Here is a 21,567-nt window from a genome sequence, read left to right as displayed (position 1 = left end):
GAAATAAGTTTAGATTAGCTAGCTGCACATATAATTATATAAAAATTTATTAATTATAATTATTAAAAAAATTGATATGTAAATTTATCATTGTTAAAATAATTAGATTAGATTTAAATATAAAAAATTTAAAGTTCTAAAGGAAATTAATTAATTAACAATAAATATGTATTATTTTTTATAAATAAGGATTTGTTTCATTTGAATGTTAACCACAGCCGTGGATTTTTAAACGAATATTTTTTCAAGGGCCAACACGAATGTTGATTTTTAAAAATATATTTTTTCAAAGACAATCAGATGCGTGGAGTTTTAAAAATATATTTTTTAAGAACCATCTTAAGCGTGATTTTTTTTGGATTTTTAAAAATATATTTTTTCAAGGACCATAACAAGTGTGCACTTTTAAAGTTATATTTTTTCAAGAACCAAGTGAAACCAGTAAGGAAAGTAATAAAGTCGGACGGAGATGAACAGATGAATCTTAACAAATGTCGCATTTTTAAAGGACCAGTAAAAGGAAATTGGATCCATAACCATGTCATTCTGCAACCTATACTAAAGTTTTCATTTGGTCAGATATAGAAGCTATATCTAAATCTGAACCGATTTCATGAAACTTAACACACCTAGAATGATGTGTGTTAAGTTTCGCTAAATTTGGTGCAAACCGAAAGATATTAAGGGACTTCGGTACACAATTTACCTTAAATCGAACGAAAATATATATGGGAGTCAACTCAGAAAATGATTCTGTGCATATTTTCAAAAGGAACCATGTGCCTATTTGCCTAAAGGCATAATACCCTGTACAGCAGTGTGGTGAAGGGTAAAAAAATCGGACGAGAACGAAACTATAGCTATATATAAATTTGAACCGATTTCAACAAAACTCGGATCATAAATGCGACATTGTTAACAAAAATACATGACGGACTCAGAAAGTGATTCTATGCATATTCTCAAAAGGAACCATGGGTCTATCCCGATTCTGTTTGCCTGTTACAAACATATGCACAAAGACATAATACCCTGTACCACAGTGTGGTGAAGGGTATAAAAAGGAGGTTGTATGGGGACTACCCCTTAAAGGCGGCGAATATTATTAATTTTTGGAAGGGAGGTTTGTTGCCATAGACGACTACAAAAAAACAAATTACAAATAAGGATTTGGTTCAAGAACCTATATTTATAATTTATAGTTTAGAGATTTGCTACCTAATAAGAACTCGACGTACTAAATTACAGTCAATTCGGTCGAAAAATACGATCAGAACCCCCAAAATACCAAAAATTTGGGGATACCGATATATGAGGACTACCAGAAAAACTGGACCTATATTTATAAATTTTAGTTGACTAATTTGGTACCCAATAAGACCCCAATTTACAAAATTTCAGAGAATTCAGTTATAAAACGAGCCCTTGAACCCGAAAATTGGGGGTACCCTTATAAGGGGGCTATCCGAAAAAATGGACCTTTATTTATAATTTTTGGTAGGGAGATTTGCTACCCAGTAAGAACTCAAAATACCAAATTTCAGCGAATACGATCGAAAAATGCGATCAAAACCCCCAAAATACCGAAAATTGGAGGTACCCTTAAATGGTGGCTATCCGAAAATGTGGACCTTTATTTATAATTTTTGGTAGGGAGATTTGCTACCCAATAAGAACTTAAAGTACCAAATTTCAGCGAATTCAGTTAAAAAACGCGCTCAAGAACCTCAAAATATCGAAAATTTGGGGTACCCTTATATGGGAGCCATGCCTAAACGTGGACCGATTTTCTCCAATTTCAATAGGGTTCGTCCTTGGGCCAATTAAGTGACTTGTGCCCAATTTCATCACAATCGGATCATAAATGCGGTCTGTACTTTGTTAACAAAAATACATGGACGGACAGACGGACATGCATAAATCGACTCAGAAAGTGATTCTATGCATATTCTCAAAAGGAACCATGGGTCTATCTCGATTATTTTTGCCTGTTACAAATATATGCACAAAAACATAATACCCTGTACCACAGTGTGGTGAAGGGTATAAAAAGCGTTAAGTTCGGCCGGGCCGAATTTATGTACATCAATTTTTAATGGAGTTTTTTTTGAAAATCTGAAACCTTAAAAACATGAACTGATACTGATAACGAATGGTAGAGTATAAAATCTTCAAACTACTGCAATTTGGATTGCAAAGTTATATGAGGTTATGCCTAAAAGGGGAACAATATTGATTACATAGTTTAGGAATTAGGGAATATTTGGGGTCGGCGACGAATATTTGGGGCCCGAGTAACGACTATCCCACATACTATATCCAAATCTGAACAGATTTCAACGAAACTTTACTGAAATTGGGCCCATGTAACTTCAGTACAATGAGCTAAATTTTACGACAATCTGTCTAACTTTGGGTCGTTGGTTCACGAGTTACTTAAAATCGGACGAAATTATATATTGGAGCTTTATTTAAATCAGAACCGATTTCAACAAAACTTGACCATCGGCCTTACCTTGGGTTTTTTGGTGCACCCTTGGCTCAACTTTGGGTCTTTGCTGCACCATTTACTTCTAATCGGATGAAACTATATATGGGAGAATTATTTAATTCTAAACCGATTCCAACACACGTTAGGCTATACTAATTTCAGTACGCTGTGCAAAATTTTGTGGCAAACGGCCTAACTTTAGGTCTTTGGTGCACATTTTACTTAAAATCGGAGGATAATATATATGGGAGCTATATCTAAATCTGATCCGATTTTCACGAAACTTAACACACAACACAGTTGTTCCAAATTTCATGCAAATCGGACGAAAATATATATGGGAGCTATATATAAATCTGAACCGATTTTTCTCAATTTCAATGGTGTTCGTCCTTGGGCCAAATAAATGAGCTTTGCCAATGTTCATCCAATTCGGATTATAAATGCGACCTGTACTTTGTTTGCTATTTAACACCAACAGACCCAACACCAAATCGACTCAGAAAATGATTCTATGCATATTCTCAAAAGGAACTATGGGTCTATCTCGTATCCTTTTGCCTGTTACAAACATATGCACAAAGACATAATACCCTGTACCACAGTGTGGTGAAGGGTAATAAAAATGAACAACCATTTATTAACATAATATTTTTTCAAGGACCATTATAAGCGTAGATTTTTAAAATAAAATTTTTTCAAGGATCATCACAGCCATAAGCGTGGATTTTTAAAAGAATATTTTAAGGACCATCACAGTCATAGGCGTAGATTTTAAGGGAATATTTTCCAATTCTGGCGCCACAGAAATATTAGGTTGTGGAAAAAGAAGTTCTTTGTGAAAATGTCGATAAAATCGAAGAAATGATCGAAGTTGACCTGCATGTTAGCAGTCGTAACATCGCCCAGGAGCTAAAAATCGATCACTAAACTGTTTTAAACCTTATACAAAAATCTGGATTCAAAAACAAGCTCGTTGGGTGCCACACCAATTAACAGAAAAAAATGGATAGATCGTATTTCCATCTAAGAGGCCTTGGCCAAACGGGATGAAATAGACCCATTTCTTAAACGGATGGTGACTTGAGATGAGAAACGGATCACATACGATAATCCTGTGCGAAAACGATCGTGGTCAAATTTATTATGAGTTGCTTCCATATGGTCAAACGCTAAATTCTGATCCCTACTGTCAAAAACAGGACCGTTTGAAGATAGCAATTGACCAGAATTGGCCAACAGGAGATGTGTCGTGTTCCACCAGGACAACGCTAGGCCACAAACATCTACAGTGACTCGCCAGAAACTTTGGGAGCTTGGGTGGGAAGGCTTAATGCATACGGCATACAGTCCGGACTTGGCACCAAGCGTTTATCAACTTTTTCTTGCATTGCAAAATTTCTTTAATGATAAAAAATTGGTATCTAGAATTGCGAAAATCGACTACTAGAGTATTTTGCAAATAGAGAGCAGGACTTTTATGAGAGAGGCATTATGAAGTTACCTTTAAAATGGTAACAAATCATACAACAAAACGGTGCATAATTGGCCCAAATCGGATATTCCGAAGCATGTTAAATAAAGTCCTATAGTTCATATAAAATTAATGGATTCCTTTTTCCCCAACCTAATATATATAATATCCCACGTATAATTATATGTAAGTTTGCGAACGATGTGAATAAGTCCCTTGGATAATTAATGAGTTTACTTGTAATACCTTATGATTGATGATTGGCCAATCATATTAAAATAACAACAACGAAATCTATATTAAAAAATAGAATTTCCAATGGGGAATTAAATTGGATACTTCGAAGTGTAACTCTTTAATGCACCTGATTTCTCGAGATTGCCATCAAAAGTGGAAATATATATAAAATGCAAACACTTTTACATTTCAGTTTTAGCTTTTGACAAATACATTTCGAAAAATGTTCTTCGTCAAACAGTTAACAATTAATGTACTACTCGGTCTCTTGACCATTGTTATAAATGCCACTCCTTTGAAACCGATCGTGGTACCTATACCTAAACAATTAAATGCCACCACCGTGAATTCAGACGAGATTCCAGTTTATAAGGAATTGAGATCCGTTCAAAGAACACGATCTGGAGACACTTTGTATGCTTATGTGTGCACTGCGGGACAAATGAAAACTGGTAAGGATTTAATAGGAGAATATGTTTTTTGAAGTTGTAGTAATGTAGACTAATTTCATTTAAAACATTTAGATACCCTAGCCTGTGTTACCGCCGAATCGTCTAAGTGGTCCATTGCTCATCAAGTGGGTTTGACTTTTTGGTGTGACAAGGTTGACATTGACGAACGTATCGCTTATGTTGAGATTCATTTTGTTGTTTCGACACAAAACGTCGAGTGTGAGGTTACCGGTGGCAGTATTGGCTCCAACTATATTGAAGTGACAATTCTTACTTCTCCGACAACATCATTGCAATATTATACATTATTTTATGTTCATTAAATAAATATAAAAGTGTGTCTTAAAAATATCTGAAGAATTATAGGTAAGTTTTTTAAGGATAAAAAAATTCTATTGGCAGACAATTTCTAAATTAATTTCTAATTAAATCGGACGAAATATATATAGGGCAATATCTAAATGTAAACCGATTTTCAAGAAACTTAGCATCATTTCTATTTCCACGAAACATAGCACACATCATTCTAGACTCAATTCAGTACGCTATGCCAAATTTCGTGCAAATCGAAGAATATATAGGGTCTTTGCTGCACCATTTACATTAAATCGGGCGAAAAAATATATGGGAGCTACATCTAAATCTGAACCGATTTTCACGAAACTTAACACACATTATTCTACTCTTAATTCAGTACGCTGTGCAAAATTTCGTGTAAATCGAAAGATATATAGGGTCTTTGGTGCACCATTTACATTAAATCGGACGAAAATGTATATGGGAGCTATATCTAAATCTAAACCGATTTTCAGGAAACTTTACACACATCATTCTAGACTTTATTCAGTACGCTATGCTAAATTTCGTGCCAATCGAAAGATAGGCTCTTTGGTGCACCATTTACATTAAATCGGACGAAATGGGAGCTATATCTAAATCTGAACCGATTTTTACGAAACTTAGCATACATCATTCTAGACTTAATTCAGTACGCTATGCTAAATTTCGTGCAAATAGGGTCTTTGGTGCACCATTTACCCTTAATCGGACGGAAATATATATGGGAGCGATATCTACATCTAAACCGATTTTTCCCAATTTCAATAAATGAGATGTGCCAAATTTCATCCAAATCGGATAATATATGCGACCTGTACTTTGTTCACAAAAATACATGGACGGACAGGCGTGCACAAATCGAAAGTGATTCTATGCATATTCTCAAAAGGAACCATGGGTCTATTTCGATTCCTTTTGCCTGTTACAAACATATACACAAAGGCATAATACCCTGTACCACAGTGTGGTGAAGGGTATAATAATATAATATAATAATATAATCTTCATCATATGGTTTGCGGATCAGAACGGTTATTCAATTCACTTCAAACTAAAATTACATAAAATTGCCTCCGTTACCACCCTTTGCGTTGTACAGGACAGACGGATCCCATCTTCGGAATTGATCTAGGATTAGTAAAGATAATAGCTTGTGCAAAGTTGGTTCAAATAGCACACTCCATTCGCCTACTAATTGATTTGTATACCCTTCACCACACTGTGGTACAGGGTATTATGTCTTTGTGCATATGTTTGTAACAGGCAAAAATAATCGAGATAGACCCATGGTTCCTTTTGCATGTCCGTCTGTCCGTCCGTCCGTCCGTCCGTCCATGTATTTTTGTTAACAAAGTACATGTCGCATTTATGATCCGATTTGGATGAAATTTGGCACAGGTCACTTAATTGGCCCAAGGACGAACCCTATTGAAATTGGAGAAAATCGGTCCACGTTTAGGTATAGGTCCCATATAAGGGTACCCCAAATTTTTCGGTATTTTGAGGTTCTTGAGCGCGTTTTTTAACTGAATTCGCTGAAATTTGGTACTTTGAGTTCTTATTGGGTAGCAAATCTCCCTACCAAAAATTATAAATAACGGTCCATTTTTTCGCATAGCCCCCATATAAGGGTACCCCCAAATTTTCGGTATTTTGAGGTTCTTGAGCTCGTTTTTTAACTGAATTCGCTGAAATTTTGTACATTGAGTTCTTATTGGGTAGCAAATCTCCCTACCAAAAATTATAAATAAAGGTCCATTTTTTCGGATAGCCCCCATATAAGATTACCTCCAATTTTCGGTATTTTGGGGGTTTTGATCGCATTTTTAGACCGAATTCACTGAAATTTGGTACTTTGTGTTCTTATTGGGTAGCAAATCTCCCTACCAAACATTATAAATAAAGGTCCATTTTTTCGGAAAGCCCCCATATAAGGGCACCCCCAATTTTCGGTATTTTCGGGTTTTTGGGCTCGTTTTATAACTGAATTCTCTGAAATTTTGTACATTGGGTTCTTATTGGGTACCAAATTACTCCACTAAAAATTATAAATATAGGTCCAGTTTTTCTGGTAGCACCCATATAACGGTACCCCAAAATTTTTCGTATTTTGGGGGTTCTGATCGGATTTTTCGACCAAATTGACTGTAATTTAGTACGTCGAATAAATTATAAATATTGGTCAATTTTTTCTGGTAGCCCCCAGGTTTTGAGGTTCTTGAACCAAATTCTTTTTTCTGGTACAGGGTATTATGTTTTTGTGCATATGTTTGTAACATGCAAAAATAATCGAGATAGACCCATGGCTCCTTTTGAGAATATGCATAGAATCACTTTTTGAGTCGATTTAAGCACGAAATTTGGCACAGCGTAGCAAATTAGGTCTAGAATGATGTGTGTAAAGTTGCCTGAAAATCGGTTCAGATTTATATTTAGCTCCCACATATACTTTCGTCAGATTTAATGTAAATGGTGCACCAAAGTCCCTATATATCTTTCGATTTGCACGAAATTTGGCACAGCGTAACAAATTAGGTCTAGAATGATGTGTGTTAAGTTTCCTGAAATCGGTTCAGATTTAGATATAGCTTCTATATCTGACCAAATGAACAATTTAGTATCGGTTGCAGAATGACGTGTTTATGGTTCCAATTTCATTTTACTGGTCCTTTAAAAATGCGACTTCTGTTAGGATTCATCTGTTGAATATACTCAAAGTGGTGAAGGGTATCATATAGTCGGCCCCGTCCGACTTTACTACTTTCCTTACTGGTTAAATATGGAAAAATTTAAGCATTTGTGGGTGGGGTACCAGAAGAGAGAAATAATGGGTCCCGTCTTCGGACTTGATCTAGGTTTGGTAAAGAGAATAGGTTGAGCAGGGTTTGGTTCAAATCAAACATTCCATTCGCCTGAAATTGGATTTATAAATATTGAAAATTTTGACCCATTGTGGGGGAGGTACCAGAAGGAGTGGACTACAAGGGTTCCTACTTTTCCTACTTGATCTATGGCTTGCTAAAGATAATAAATAATAAATCGACTCGAAATGTTCTGAAACAGATTTGGTCCAAAGAAATATGGGATATAAAACCAATATTTCGATGAGGCACATTTTCATCGTCTCAAAGTGTATACCTCATATCCTCATTAGCTCACTGTGTATACATCATATCCTCATTAGCCATGAGGCTGGTGGTATAAGAATGATTTAACAACTTAGTTTGACAGATGTTGGACATAATTTTCAAAGGACGAAATGAATAACCTAGTCTATTGTTTCCTTGGAAGTAATTCTCCTCAGATAAAATACTCTTACGCCAACGTTTTTTTATTCAATCTTTTTGGTATAGCCTGTATATCCTCAATCGTAGTAAAACGAATTTCGGTAGTATTCGCAACATAATTTTTTTCCCTCCTTCATATTGAGCAAAACCTTCACATTTGACCGGTCTTGGCGGTCAAGAAGTATTTAATCAGTGAAGAACATAATTCTGATTACTCGTCGAATTACTATTCGGAGAGATTACTGACACAGAGCTTACTGGCACATTGTTCGGTTTATGGTATGAAGATTTTTTAAAAATGTTTTAATATTGAACGAATCATGGTTTGAAGGCTATATCGCTCAATATTAAAACATTTTTAAAAAATCTTCATACCATAAACCGAATAATGTGCCAGTAAGCTCTGTGTCAGTAATCTCTCCGAATAGTAATTCGACGAGTAATCAGAATTATGTTCTTCACTGATTAAATGCTTCTTGACGAACCCGGCCGACTAGGATAAGTATCGCCTTTGACATCTTCTCGGCATTTCTTAAACCGGTTATACCACACTTGAAATTGTGTTCTGCGTAATTAATTTAATTTTTTACGACGATGTTTCGTTGGGGCAATATTATATTATAAGGGGCAAAAGTTTTATATATTCTGCCAAAGACATCCAAATAATTAATTATTATATACCCATAGTGATGTAGAATTTAGTCCGGCCGTCCATATTTTATTCCCTCCTTCTTCATGTCCTGCTTACAAAACCAAAGAGGCACAATTTTTATCTATTATTATAGGGTCTTAACCTTCAAAACAATTACATAGATTTTAATTGCATTGTTGATATATTATTCTATTTCCCTTTGTGAAAACGGGAATAAGAATTTCTGTAAACTCCCTTGCTTTTAAAAAAATGTTGTTCAATATATATTTTTCATGCAGTAGAGTTTTTATCACACCGTACTGAGAATTTTCTTTCGAACAAAGCCTCCGACTAGATTTGTTTACGATAGTAGACATATAACTGTGCAGTACACTTTTAGATCGACATTAAAAAGTCAGGCCCCTTCGATTAATCACTTTGTTTACTCAGAACACCTTACGTTTGATTGGTCAATGCAATCACATTAAAATAAACAACGACAACAATAACAACAACTCTGATAAGAATACAATTTTCAAAGAATTTCCCAATACTGGAGATTAAATTAAATTTCTTCGAAGTATATCATCCAAAGACACCTGCTTTTCTGAGATTACTTGCAAAAGTGAAACATATATAAATTGCAGACATTTCCACATTTTATTCATACAGTTTTAACTTTTGTGTTTGAAAAATACATTCCAAAAAATCAAAATGTTCTTCGCTAAACACCTAACAATTGTTGCAATTTTCGTCTGCCTGGCCGTTGCAACTCCTTTAAATCAAAGTGAGGAATCTGTGCAAAAGGATTTGAAGGTCACCCCGGCAAATTCGTTGGAGATTCCAGTTCTGAAGGAATTGAAATCGGTTCAAACAACAAAATCTGGCGACACTTTATATAGCTATGTTTGCAATGTGGGCCAAAATCTATCTAGTAAGAATCCCTTTTAGAAAAAAGACTTTAATTTTTATTTAATCATTTAACAATCATCGTTAATTTAGGCAAACTTGGATGTATTGGCTCCGATTCATATGCCTGGGCCAGTCCCCAAAATGTGGATTTGAACGTTTGGTGTGACAAGAGTAACGTTGGCGCACGCATCAGCAATGCCGAGGTGCATTTTGTTGTTTCGACACAAAACGTTGCCTGTGTCGTTTCCGGTGGCGGTCTTGGCTCCAGTTTCCTTGAAGTGAAAGTTAGTGCCTATGGAACAACTTCGCTGCAATACAAGTCCTATTTTTATGTCTATTAAATGTATATAAAGGACTACATTTAAAAATAAAAAAATATAGCCAGGTTTTTTATGATGTTAATTTTAATTTAATTTAAAAAAAAAGATTGAAATAAATTTGCATACATAAAAGCTGAACGTTGTATTCTGCGGTTATAGAACATTGAATAAAAACTTCAGTCTCCATTATAAGTTTAAAGAATTGTTTTGGATCGGCAAGTGAACAAAACCGATTGATTTTTTTTTTTCAAATTCGTCCAATACAAATCAAGCTTGAAATTAAATTGTGTAGTTAGGGTTCGGATTAGGGCCAAGAATATCGTATTAGCAACAAATTCAATTTATAGATTAATGGCATACCATTGATTATTTTGATTTTAATGAAATATGATTTCAATGATCAGGTATATACATGGATACAGGTATTTTTAAGATTCTAACCGAATTTACTTTAATTTGGCAATTCGGGACCCCACTGGGTATTAAATGAAGCTTTTCTGCAGAACACTAAATTAAAAGATTCAAATTTTTTTATTTTACACACAATTATACTGGCGTATTTTACCCCCTTAAATGTTGACCGATCATTGTCAAAACAGCCATGTACAATAGTATACCAGATCCCCTTCCTAGCGTGTCCTCTAGACAGATTAGAAAACCTCACAAAAATATTTTTCGGACCATTTTATCCTCTATATATCATCTGATCAATACCGAAAACAATATGTGTCGTCCTTAACCCCAACCGGAACTTCATGAAAAATTCCTTAGCGATCAGCGTTTTTCTCCGCCCTCCAGTGTGGTAATGGGTTACAAAATAATATCATAATACGTAGACACCAGTAAATACTTAAGTATAACCCCGATATCCGATTAAATACATCAATACAACTAATATAAATTTAAAAGTCAACCACTTCTCTTGTATCTCTCTTGTTGAAAATTTTTCACACAAAAATCTGGGTCTATTTGAACCGCTAAATATTGATCGATTATAATCAAAATAGGCATGTTTATCCCTTAGTGTAAAATTTCGTCCTTTTTCAATGTGTGCGGATCATTATTGTAGCCTCTAGAGCGACCAGACAAACTTCTAGCAGCAATTTGACTAATTTCCATACCGAATTTTCACAATTGGATATGTCGCGTTTTCACTAAGAATCAGCATTAAACTCGATTAGTCCAGCTAAGTGGTCTGCTGTAGCCAGTGCTATATGATGGGGCAGCCATCTAACGATGCTTAGAAACAACGCCTCTTTAAATTTTGGGGAGTGGTTGGGGTCCATACCTATTTAGTGTTGCCATTTTCCTGTGGGTGGCGCCATCTCCTGCCGTTCCCATATGTGTTGATGTTAATGTCGTGGTTGGTTACCAGTATGTCAGAGGGCTTCGGATGCATGCCATCTTGAATTAGGTTTAATCTTATTTTTATACCCTCAACCTGATGGCTAATGAGGGTATATACACTTTGATACTGTGAAAATGTGCCTCATCGAAATACTGGTTTTAGACCCCATATTTCTTTGGACCTAATCCGTTTCAGAAAATTTGGAGTCGATTTAGCCATGTCCGTCTGTCTGGCTGGCTGGTGCGCACGATAACTCTCGAAGGGAATAATCGATTTCATCCAAACTTTGCACTTTTTAATATTTCTTCCAAACTTAGTTTAATTTCGAAAATGGAGAATATCGGTCCACTCCTTCTGGTACCTCCTCCACAAAATGGTCAAAATTGTGCTAAAAATTTATTTTATAATAACATGCAAACGGACTATCCGATTTTAACTAAACTTTGTACATCCTATTACCTTTACCAAGCCTAGACCAGGTAGGAAGATGGGATTCATTGTTCCACTCCTTCTGGTACCTCCCACATAAATTTTCAATATTTATAAATTCAATATGGAATGGAATGCCCGATTTGAACCAAAATAAATGCGTTCACAACCAAATAGGTTGTGAACGCATTTCTTACTATTTAAGATATTCACAAAACACTTTTCTTTTATAGATTATGGAGTCCATAATTTTTGTTATAATGAAATACTTAAAATTAAATTATTGTTATCGCCAATCAAAATTATTTTTCTTTGGAAATTGCATTTTTATCTTTCGCCGATAGAGTATTTCAAAGAAGCGGGTGGTTTTTGTTGTTCGACAAAAAATTGTGGTTGTTGGTAACAGATTTTTAATAACCCTAGCGACGACAAGAACCACTTGGTTTTGAAGAGTTAATTCAAATATCATAAAATAATTTCAAGCTGAAACAATTAAAAAGTTCGGAAAGTTCGGCGGAGGTTATAATATGGTCGGCCCATATTATAACCTCCAAGGTGTATGTTTAAAATGCCTGCAATGAAATTTGAAAACCATTTGGTTAATAAAACTGGCCCATAATCCCCAAAATACGGAAGAATGTTAAATAGTAAAAAAAGTACAGGTCGCATTTATAGTCCGATTTGGGTGAAATTTGACAAAAGTAACTTATTTGGCCCAAGGACGAAACCTATTGAAATTCAAGAAAATCGGTTCAGATTTAGATATAGCTCTCATATATATTTTCGCCCGATTTTAGGTAAATGGTCTACCAAAGTCCGTATATATCTTTCGATTTGCACGAAATTTGGTATAACCTACTGAATTAGGTCTTAAATGATGTGTGCTGTGTTTCGTGAAAATCGGTTCAGATTTAGATATAGCTCTCATAAATATTTTCGTCCGATTTTTAATATTGATGTTAGTCGGTTCACATATAGATAAAGATCACATATTTAAGTTTGTCAAATTTCATGTCAACGTTCACTCAAAAAGGCGACGTGTGCTAGCCTGTTGAATATACCCAAAGTGGTGAAGGTTATTATATAATCGGTCCCGTACGACGTTACTACTTTCCTTATTGTTTTTGTATTGTATTAGACTCCTCTTGGATATATTATCAACTTCTCAGGTCAATGTCCTTCAGAGGTAAATATATACGCTTTAGAATACAAATTTTAGAATACAAACCAGCTAAATATTGAGCGATGTTTATCAAAACAGGCATGCATATTCTTTGGCCCGATCCCCTTCTCCATGCAAAAATTCGCAATGTTTGGGCTATAGTTGCGGCCTATGGAGCGAAAAAAGAAAAAAAATAAATATTTGGTCCCCAAAAGATTAACCGATCTTTACCAAAAACAATAGGGATCTTCATTGGGCAGAACCCATCTTATGTGCAATGCTAGGACCAATATTTTTGTTGTAGAAAATAAAGAACCAAATAACTTCTTTATATTTGAAAAATCTAAGTGTTTGAATCTTGCGCAAAAAAAAATGTTCAAATCACACATTTACAATCAGAGCTTAACAAAATGTTTATCATTGCAATTATGTATTCAATACATTTTTCACGTTTGTTTTCACTTATTAGGAAATCATATATCAAGGCTAGAAGGGGTGGTCCATATTAGACGCATGGTTCACATTACCCGAAGTTACTTTAAAAATCCACGTTGTGAAAAAATCATCTCACAAAAATGTTCACGAATTAATTCCTTTTTAAGGTAAAATAATTTTTTAAGTCCTTAATGAGTTAGGTCAGAAATACACAATTGCAATTGTTTCTCAAGAAAAGTATTTTACCTACCATGGAATCAGACCACCAAAAACAAAGTCCTATTTTTCCAAATAATGTTTTATGAACTATCGACCATATGGTCATAGTTTAAAAATTAGTACTAATTATTCTACTACTTCGACTTTGATTTTATAATAATAAATCGCTTTGGCACATTGTGTTTCTTATGAAGAATAAGAAAAAAAAATATTGCAAAAATAGTATTTTCCTTAATAGTCATAAATTTAAATTTACAAAAATACTTTAATTGACAAAAAACTCCGCGGTATAATCCAACACTCTGGTACCATCAGCATTTAAATAAATTTCAATGAATTCCTGGCCAATACCCCCAGCAGTAACCAAACAATTTACAGTCGGATTTGAAACAGTAAAAATGATTTCGACAAATGCCATAGTTGGACCACTTCCAGCATTGGGACATTTAAAGGTCATTTCAACATCGTGGGGCAGAGGCCATGTTGTACGATCTCTACTGGCGCAAGCAATGCGATCTATAAACGAAATAAATTATATTTAATAAAATAATTTTATTCAATATTTAAAGAAACTCACCTGTTTTCCTTAGACCCACCGAACATTTGAACGTATATAAATTGCAACCAAATAGATTTTCTTCAACATATAGTTGTTGTAATTCCATACTTTGTATTGGATCATCTTCAATTATTGTATTGGCATAAAGGCAGCTTACACTGGCCAATATAATTATAAAAAGCGATTTATTTATGATGAACATTTTCGTTAAATATTTTATTATGTATATCGGAAAGATAACTGTGTGATTTGTGACAATCAACTTGGGTATTTATACTTTACAATGGATTACATTGTTCAGTAGGCTTTATCAAATAGATTTAAATCTTGATTTAAGTAATCTGATAATTTTAAATTAATAAGGAAGTGTTTTTTTTTTGGTAATGCAATATGTAATCGATAAGAAACATATGATATGCGTTGTGTAATATATAAGCAATATTATTTTGATTATTTTATTGTGTTAAAAAAGAACAAGTGAATATGATGTTACAATCGTCTGGCCCACCATGATGTGTCTATTTTAAATACCTCAAACTTCTGAGTGGTCGAAGTACAAAATTACATAGGGTGGGACTATATTTCAGGTCCAATATTAAAAATGTTCTGACAAGTGGTATTTTATTGTTCGAAAGAATTTATTTTCCATATTTACAATGGTGAAGGACTATTATATCCAGCCGGAGTCGCTTCGGTTGGGATATGTGTTAAGGACCATTAAAACTCAAAAAATGGGCGAGACCCGTATATGAAGGTTATGTCAAAAACATGGGTCTATAATGACAAATTTATTCATCAACAAGAAACAAAAATGCCAAATTTGAAAAAAGCATATCAGATGGGTCCTTTACGTGGATAGGATAAGCTAGTTATTAATGAATGAATAAATGGTTAATTTTTTAATTAGACCATAATATTTATTATAACCTTCAGCCTTATGGTTAATGAGGGTATACACACTTTGATACGGCAAAAATGTGCCACATAGAAATTTCGGTTTTAGACCTATGTTTCTTTGGACCAAATCCGTTTCAGACAACTTCGAGTCGAATTACAAATGTCCGTCCGTCTGTCTATCTATCTGACCGGCTGTTGCGATTTCATCCAAACTTTGCACAATGTAATATATATACCTTATACACATATATGAAGCTTGAAAGCAAAACTTGTTGGTCCACTACTTATGGTACGTTCCCAAGAAAGCGTAAATATTTTGAACATTTGTTAATCCGATGTGAAGATAATGGAATGTCTGATTGGATTCAAACTTTGCAAATCGTAATATTTTTCCAAAAATATATTTAATCCTAAGATTTAGTCTATAGAGCAACCTCTTCTGGTAACTCTTCAAAGATGATCAATTCGTTGATAAAAATATATCAAAAATAATAAAGCGAATAATAAAACCTGTTTTATTCCGCAGACGTTCGCAAATTATAGAGCGACTACGCCGACTGACACTTTTTTAATTATTAGCTAAATTAAATTTTAGCTTGAAAATGGCAAGCGTCAAAAAGCTGGACAATCCAGCCAAGTTCAGTTAGGCTGGCAGCCCTAGCTGTCTCTGTCTGTTCAAATCATTATTGGCTTGGCAATATTTGTTGGTATTGAAAATTGATTATATCGGTCAAACGCCCAATACTTCCCACCCAACATTCGACATTATAATAGTATTAGTGCATGTTTTGTGGTCCTATTTTATTTATTTTTATTCGTTAGATTATGTTGGTGGTCCTAGCTGAATATCACCAACTTATGGGGTCAAACAATTTTTTGATTTAATTCGAATCCCTACAAAATTTCAAGTGAAAATCGCAAGAACTTTTGAAGATATAGCCGATTTATTGTGTCAGCATCAAGTGACGGCTAAAGGGCTTCTCAAACATTAAACGCGTTTTTCTCTTTTGCGAATGGCGGGCACGATAACTCAAAAACTAATAACCCAATCGATTTTTTACACGTTTCTCTGTGAGCGTATAGCTATCGTATGAAAACTAGGATAAAGCCAATCGGTGAAGATCTTCCTTATTTTTTAACTTGGTTTTTGGTCAAAAATCGCGATTTTACAAAAAAAAAAAAAAAAAAAAATTCAAAGGTCTGCCATTTTGTTAATTTTAGAGCGAAGTCATACGTGAGCCAGACATGTACTCTTTCTAACACTGTTGGAATTTTCGGATTCCGATGTTCCAGTGAGGAGTTATCATGCCCGCCATCAAAAATAAGGACTTCTCTTTAATTACAAAAAACAATTACACAATTTTTTTGAAAATTATGTTTCTTCTCTTTTAAATCTTCAAATACAAAGTTTCAAACCTTAAGAAGCATTGGTATTGATTTACCAGCAAAATTTGTGCAAATCGAAAGATATATACGGACTTTGGTGCACCAAATTCCTTAAACCGGATGAAAATATATATGGGAGCTATAATTAAAACTAAATCCGATTTTCACGAAACTTTGCACACATCATTCTAGACTTAATTCAGTACGCTATGCCATATTTCGTGCAAATCGAAAGATATATAGGGACTTTGGTACATCTAAATCTCAACCGATTTTGCCAATTTCAATAGGGTTCGTCCTTGGGCCAAACAAATGAGCTGTGTCAAATTTCATCCAATTCGGATCATAAATGCGACCTGTACTTTGTTTACAATTTAATGCGGATAGACGGACGGACATGCATAAACCGACTCAGAAAGTGATTCTATGCATATTCTCAAAAGGAACCACGGGTCTGTCTCGATTATTTTTGCCTGTTACAAGCATATGCACAAAGACATAATATCATGTACCACAGTGTGGTGAAGGGTATTAAAACACGACTCTTTCATAATATGTTAAAACATTAAATTTGTTCCACAGTATAATTTGATACGACATGCAGATTGCTGAACTCTAATTTATTCCCAACCCTTTACTATTTATATGTATCGCACATGGAAGTTTATATATTAAATGTATATCATTTTTTATTAATTATATTATTACATATAATAGAATATACATATATATATATATATAGATTTATTAATTATTATAAATTTCAAATTACTTTAAAAAGTGAAGAATTGAGCTGTATAATCCAACAATTTGGTTCCATAAATATCCAAACGCATTTGTATGTAATTTATGCCAATACCACCAGCTTCAACAATGCAGTGAACATTTTGCGTTGTGACAGTAAAAATAATTTCAACATAAGCCATTGTGGCTCCTACTCCAGCCGGTGGACATCTTAAGGTGAGGGCAACATTATGTGGTGTTTGCCAAAATGTGCGATCCTTACCGGTACAGCCGACACGGTCTAAAACACACAAATAACAAATTTATTAATGCGAAGAAATTTGATTTTTATTTTTTTTACAATCACTCACAAGTTTTCCCCTGGCCCACTGTACATTTATATGTGTATTCCGTATCACCCAATTGATTTTGTTCCTTTTTTAATTGTTGTAATTCGGTCATATTTTTCTCATCACTTTCAACGGCTTTGATATTTTCATCGGCATTAAGGCAGGCTATACTACTGGCCAGCAGTAAAATGATGAGCACGGGTTTATTGAGCATTTTGATGTTGATTCTTTTTTTTATTGTATCACATAGAAAACTTCAGATCGTACTGAATTTCTCTATGTGCATGCATTGACTTTTTATATTGAATAGTTTATTCTTTGTTTCAGAATTATTATAAAATCGTGATAAATCTTGATAAAAAAATATATTTCTTTGTTTTATTTAAATGAATGAAGTAACATATAGTAATCGATATGTGTCATCAGAATGTTGACATTGTGAAAAATAGAAGGTCCCTGAACTTTAATTGCATAGGTTACGTATCACTTCAGTCAAGGTAAATGGTAAATATTATTAAAACGTGATGTGGTAAGAGTATAATATATAATTATAATCTTCACCAGCGAACAAGTTCAACGAATTTGCCCATCTATTGAAACAGTTATAGGGAATATAGCTGCAGAACGTTTTGAGTTTGAGTCTATGACTTGGTATATTTCGCGTTTTGAAGATAGTATGGTCACCCCTTATTCGGGGTCATTTTATGTAATTTGGTATTTTGGGTTTTCCAAGGACATTGAACCACGCAACAAATCCCCTATAAAAGAGTACTGAATTAGGTACTGAAGGATTACACAAAGATTTGTTGAAATCGGTTCAAATTTAGATATAGATATATAATTTGCCTAAGCCCCTATATTTCTTCCGATTTGCAAAAAAAGTAATATTTTATTAAATAAACATATATTTAATGACGTAGGAGCCATCTTATTTATCAATAACCCAATTAGTTTATTTATTAATGCCTTAAATGAAATTATTGGCATTAACGATGTATTTATGTTATTTACCAATTATCAATATATAGGCAATAACAGCTGGTTGGCAAGGAGATAATATTTTATCTATTTATCAGATAGGAGTGAGAACATCGAGCAATAATGTAGGCTGACAATCAGTTATAAGTAAGTAAACAATAAATTTCCGTATGGAGAGTTTCTCTCTGAGTTTGAAAGAAAATGATTACACTTCGATAAAATCGGAGAGTTGTATGTTCAATATAACGATAAAAGAAATTTTATTTTGCCTCAAAGTATTCTATATAAAAATATTAAATTGTAATTAATTTTTTTAGCTATGGGCACTTACGAACCATTTCCATTAATAGTTCATTCCGTATTTACCAGATTTTAGCAATGCCAGACCTTGACAATTAAACAACTTCTTTACAGATCGATGTCCATTTTTCTACTCATTTGGCCTATTGAAATTGGAGAAAATCGATTCAGATTTAGATATAGCTCCCATATATAGTTTGTTCGATTTTATGTAAGTGGAGCACCATACTGCCAATATTAGTCCGATTGAGAAACAATTTTACACAGAGTACTAAATTAGGTCCAAATTGCATACATTCATTTGGATTGGTTTCAGTTTGGATTTGTTTGTTGAAATCCGTTCAGATTTAGAGATAGCTGCCATATATAGTTCCGTCCGATTTTATGTAAATGGTGCACCATACTGTCAATATTTGTCTGATTGAGATAAACTTTTTCACAGCGTACTATATTAGGTCTGGATTGATGTATGCAAAGTTTTGTTGGAATCGGTTCAGATTTAGATAAAGCTCCTATATATTGTTTTACGTAAATGTTTCACCATACTGTGAATGTTTGTCCGATTGAAACAAAATTTTGCACAGTGCTTTGGAAATACTGCAGGTTGAAGTCCGGGTTTCAGATTTAAATATAGCTCACATTTGTACTTTAGTCCTATTTTATGTAAATGGTGCACCATGAACCCTGTTCTATTTGCACGACATTTTTGTGTTGAAATTTGTTCAGATGTAAATATAGCTCCGTCATTTATTTTTGTCCGATTTTATGCAAATGGTACAAATGGAGTAGCCTATTCCCGTTCGCTTGGATTGAAGACGGTTTAGATATATCTTCCATATATATTTTCATCCAATTTCATCAAGTAACTAAAGTTTGTCCACTTAGGACGAATTAGTGCACAACGCACCAAATCGATCAAATTTAGTTATTTGGAATGTCCATTTCATGCTGCAGAGCGTACAATGTTCGTGCAAATATATAAAATTGTCCAACCGCAGTGTATGTGATTTGGTACTTCGAATGTAATATTGAGACCTCACGACAGACAATTTACAATGTAATTTTTAACATAGCCCGCCAAATAAGGATCCCAACCGATTTTAAATTTCATTATATTACCACCTGATAGTAAAGTGTACCTATCGATGTATAAAACATTGGTCATATATTCCAACAGTATCGTTACGAGAAAACTCAATAATCTAGTTCAAAGTGTACCTCAGCATTATGGTTAATTTGGACCAAATCTCTTTCATACAAAATTTATGTTAATTACAAATGTTCGTCCGTCAGTCTAGATGACTGACTGGTGCGCATGATAACTCTCGAAAGAAAAGTAACCGATTTCATCCAAAATTTGCACATTATAATATTTCATGTAATTTGAAAATGAGCCCAAAAAGGGTCAACATTACAAATTTTTGTAAAAAGAATATCCAATTACATTCCCTTCTCCAGAATGCGTCAATATTTGAACAATTTGTAAATGTTATTTGAAGCGAATAGAGTAGCCGATTTCATCCACATATAATATATAATTTATATAGCCCACTATCACTCTTAGTAGGCTTTTGGAAATTCGAACGCATACAAAAAAAAAAGAAAAGTACAAAATCTTACTGAATATGGCATCATTTGTATTTGGCGAACCGATGGAGCTAGAACTCTGAAAATTTGCATTGAGGGTCATTGTGGGAGTTTATAGATGTACCAAAGTGTTATTGGCAATTCGAACTATAAGTATCCGAAAATTTACTAAAATTTACTGCAAATTCGGTGTGCAAATCAAGGTTGAGAAGTAGGATCGAGGTGGTAATTTTGGAACTGTGTAGTCATTTATACGAAAATTACTAAAATTTGGTACAATTTGAACTTGGAGGAACAGATGGAACTAGAATCCTGAATTTAATATTACCATCGGAGTGTAGGATTGGGATATGTTGGTAGTTTTCGATATTTGTACTTATGAGTACGAAATGTACTAAATGGTAAACTGAAAATTTGAAATACTTTTACTACTGCATTGTATAATAGAGGTGTTTTGGGAAATTCGTACTTAAGTGTACAAAATTTAGTACAATTTGAATTTTAGTTGAACCAATAGAGCAGGAGTCCTAAAATTTGGTGTTAGGATCACTGTTGGGATGTAGGAAGTTTTGGAAATTTCTACTAATTTGAATTTAGGTGAACCGATAGAGCAGGAACACTGAAATTTGGAAATAAGATTATTGTTGTAGTGTAGGATTGGGGGTATGGATGCAGTTTTGGAAAGTTGTTCTTATGGACACTTAATTACTTTAATTACTTTTGGAGAGTAGATTGAGGTGTGTAGGAATCTATGTTAATTAAACAAATAGAGCTGGGATCCGGAAATTTGGAGTTAAGACCACAGCTGGGGTGTAGGATTGGGGTATGTAGGACGTTTTGGAAATTTCGATTAATATGTACTAAATGGTACTCAATTAGGTACAATTTTGATTTAGGTGAACTGATAGAGCTGGGACACCAACATTTTGAATCCTGACATTTGGAGTTAGGGTTCCTGTTGGGGTGAAGGATCGGGATATGTAGGTAGTTTTGTAAATGTGTACTAAAATTTTTAAATTTGATACAATTTAGATTTAGGTGAACCAATAGA

General features: G+C 34.0%; 1 protein-coding gene across 1 annotated transcript; it reads left to right on the top strand.

Moving 5' to 3' along the window:
- Positions 1 to 9,625: 9,625 nt before the first annotated feature.
- On the top strand, positions 9,626 to 10,164 carry LOC133324785 (uncharacterized). The gene is made up of 2 exons (XM_061533623.1): positions 9,626 to 9,845; positions 9,914 to 10,164. The coding sequence occupies exons 1-2, from the start codon at positions 9,626 to 9,628 to the stop codon at positions 10,162 to 10,164; spliced, it is 471 nt and encodes a 156-aa protein (XP_061389607.1).
- The last annotated feature ends 11,403 nt before the right edge of the window (positions 10,165 to 21,567 follow it).

This window comes from Musca vetustissima, unplaced genomic scaffold, assembly GCF_032173495.1.
Source record: "Musca vetustissima isolate MV318-11 ecotype Yass unplaced genomic scaffold, APGP_CSIRO_Mvet_v1 utg21476, whole genome shotgun sequence".
In the NCBI taxonomy this organism is placed as follows: Eukaryota; Metazoa; Arthropoda; class Insecta; order Diptera; family Muscidae; genus Musca; species Musca vetustissima.
This window is presented reverse-complemented; position numbering and strand designations above follow the sequence as displayed.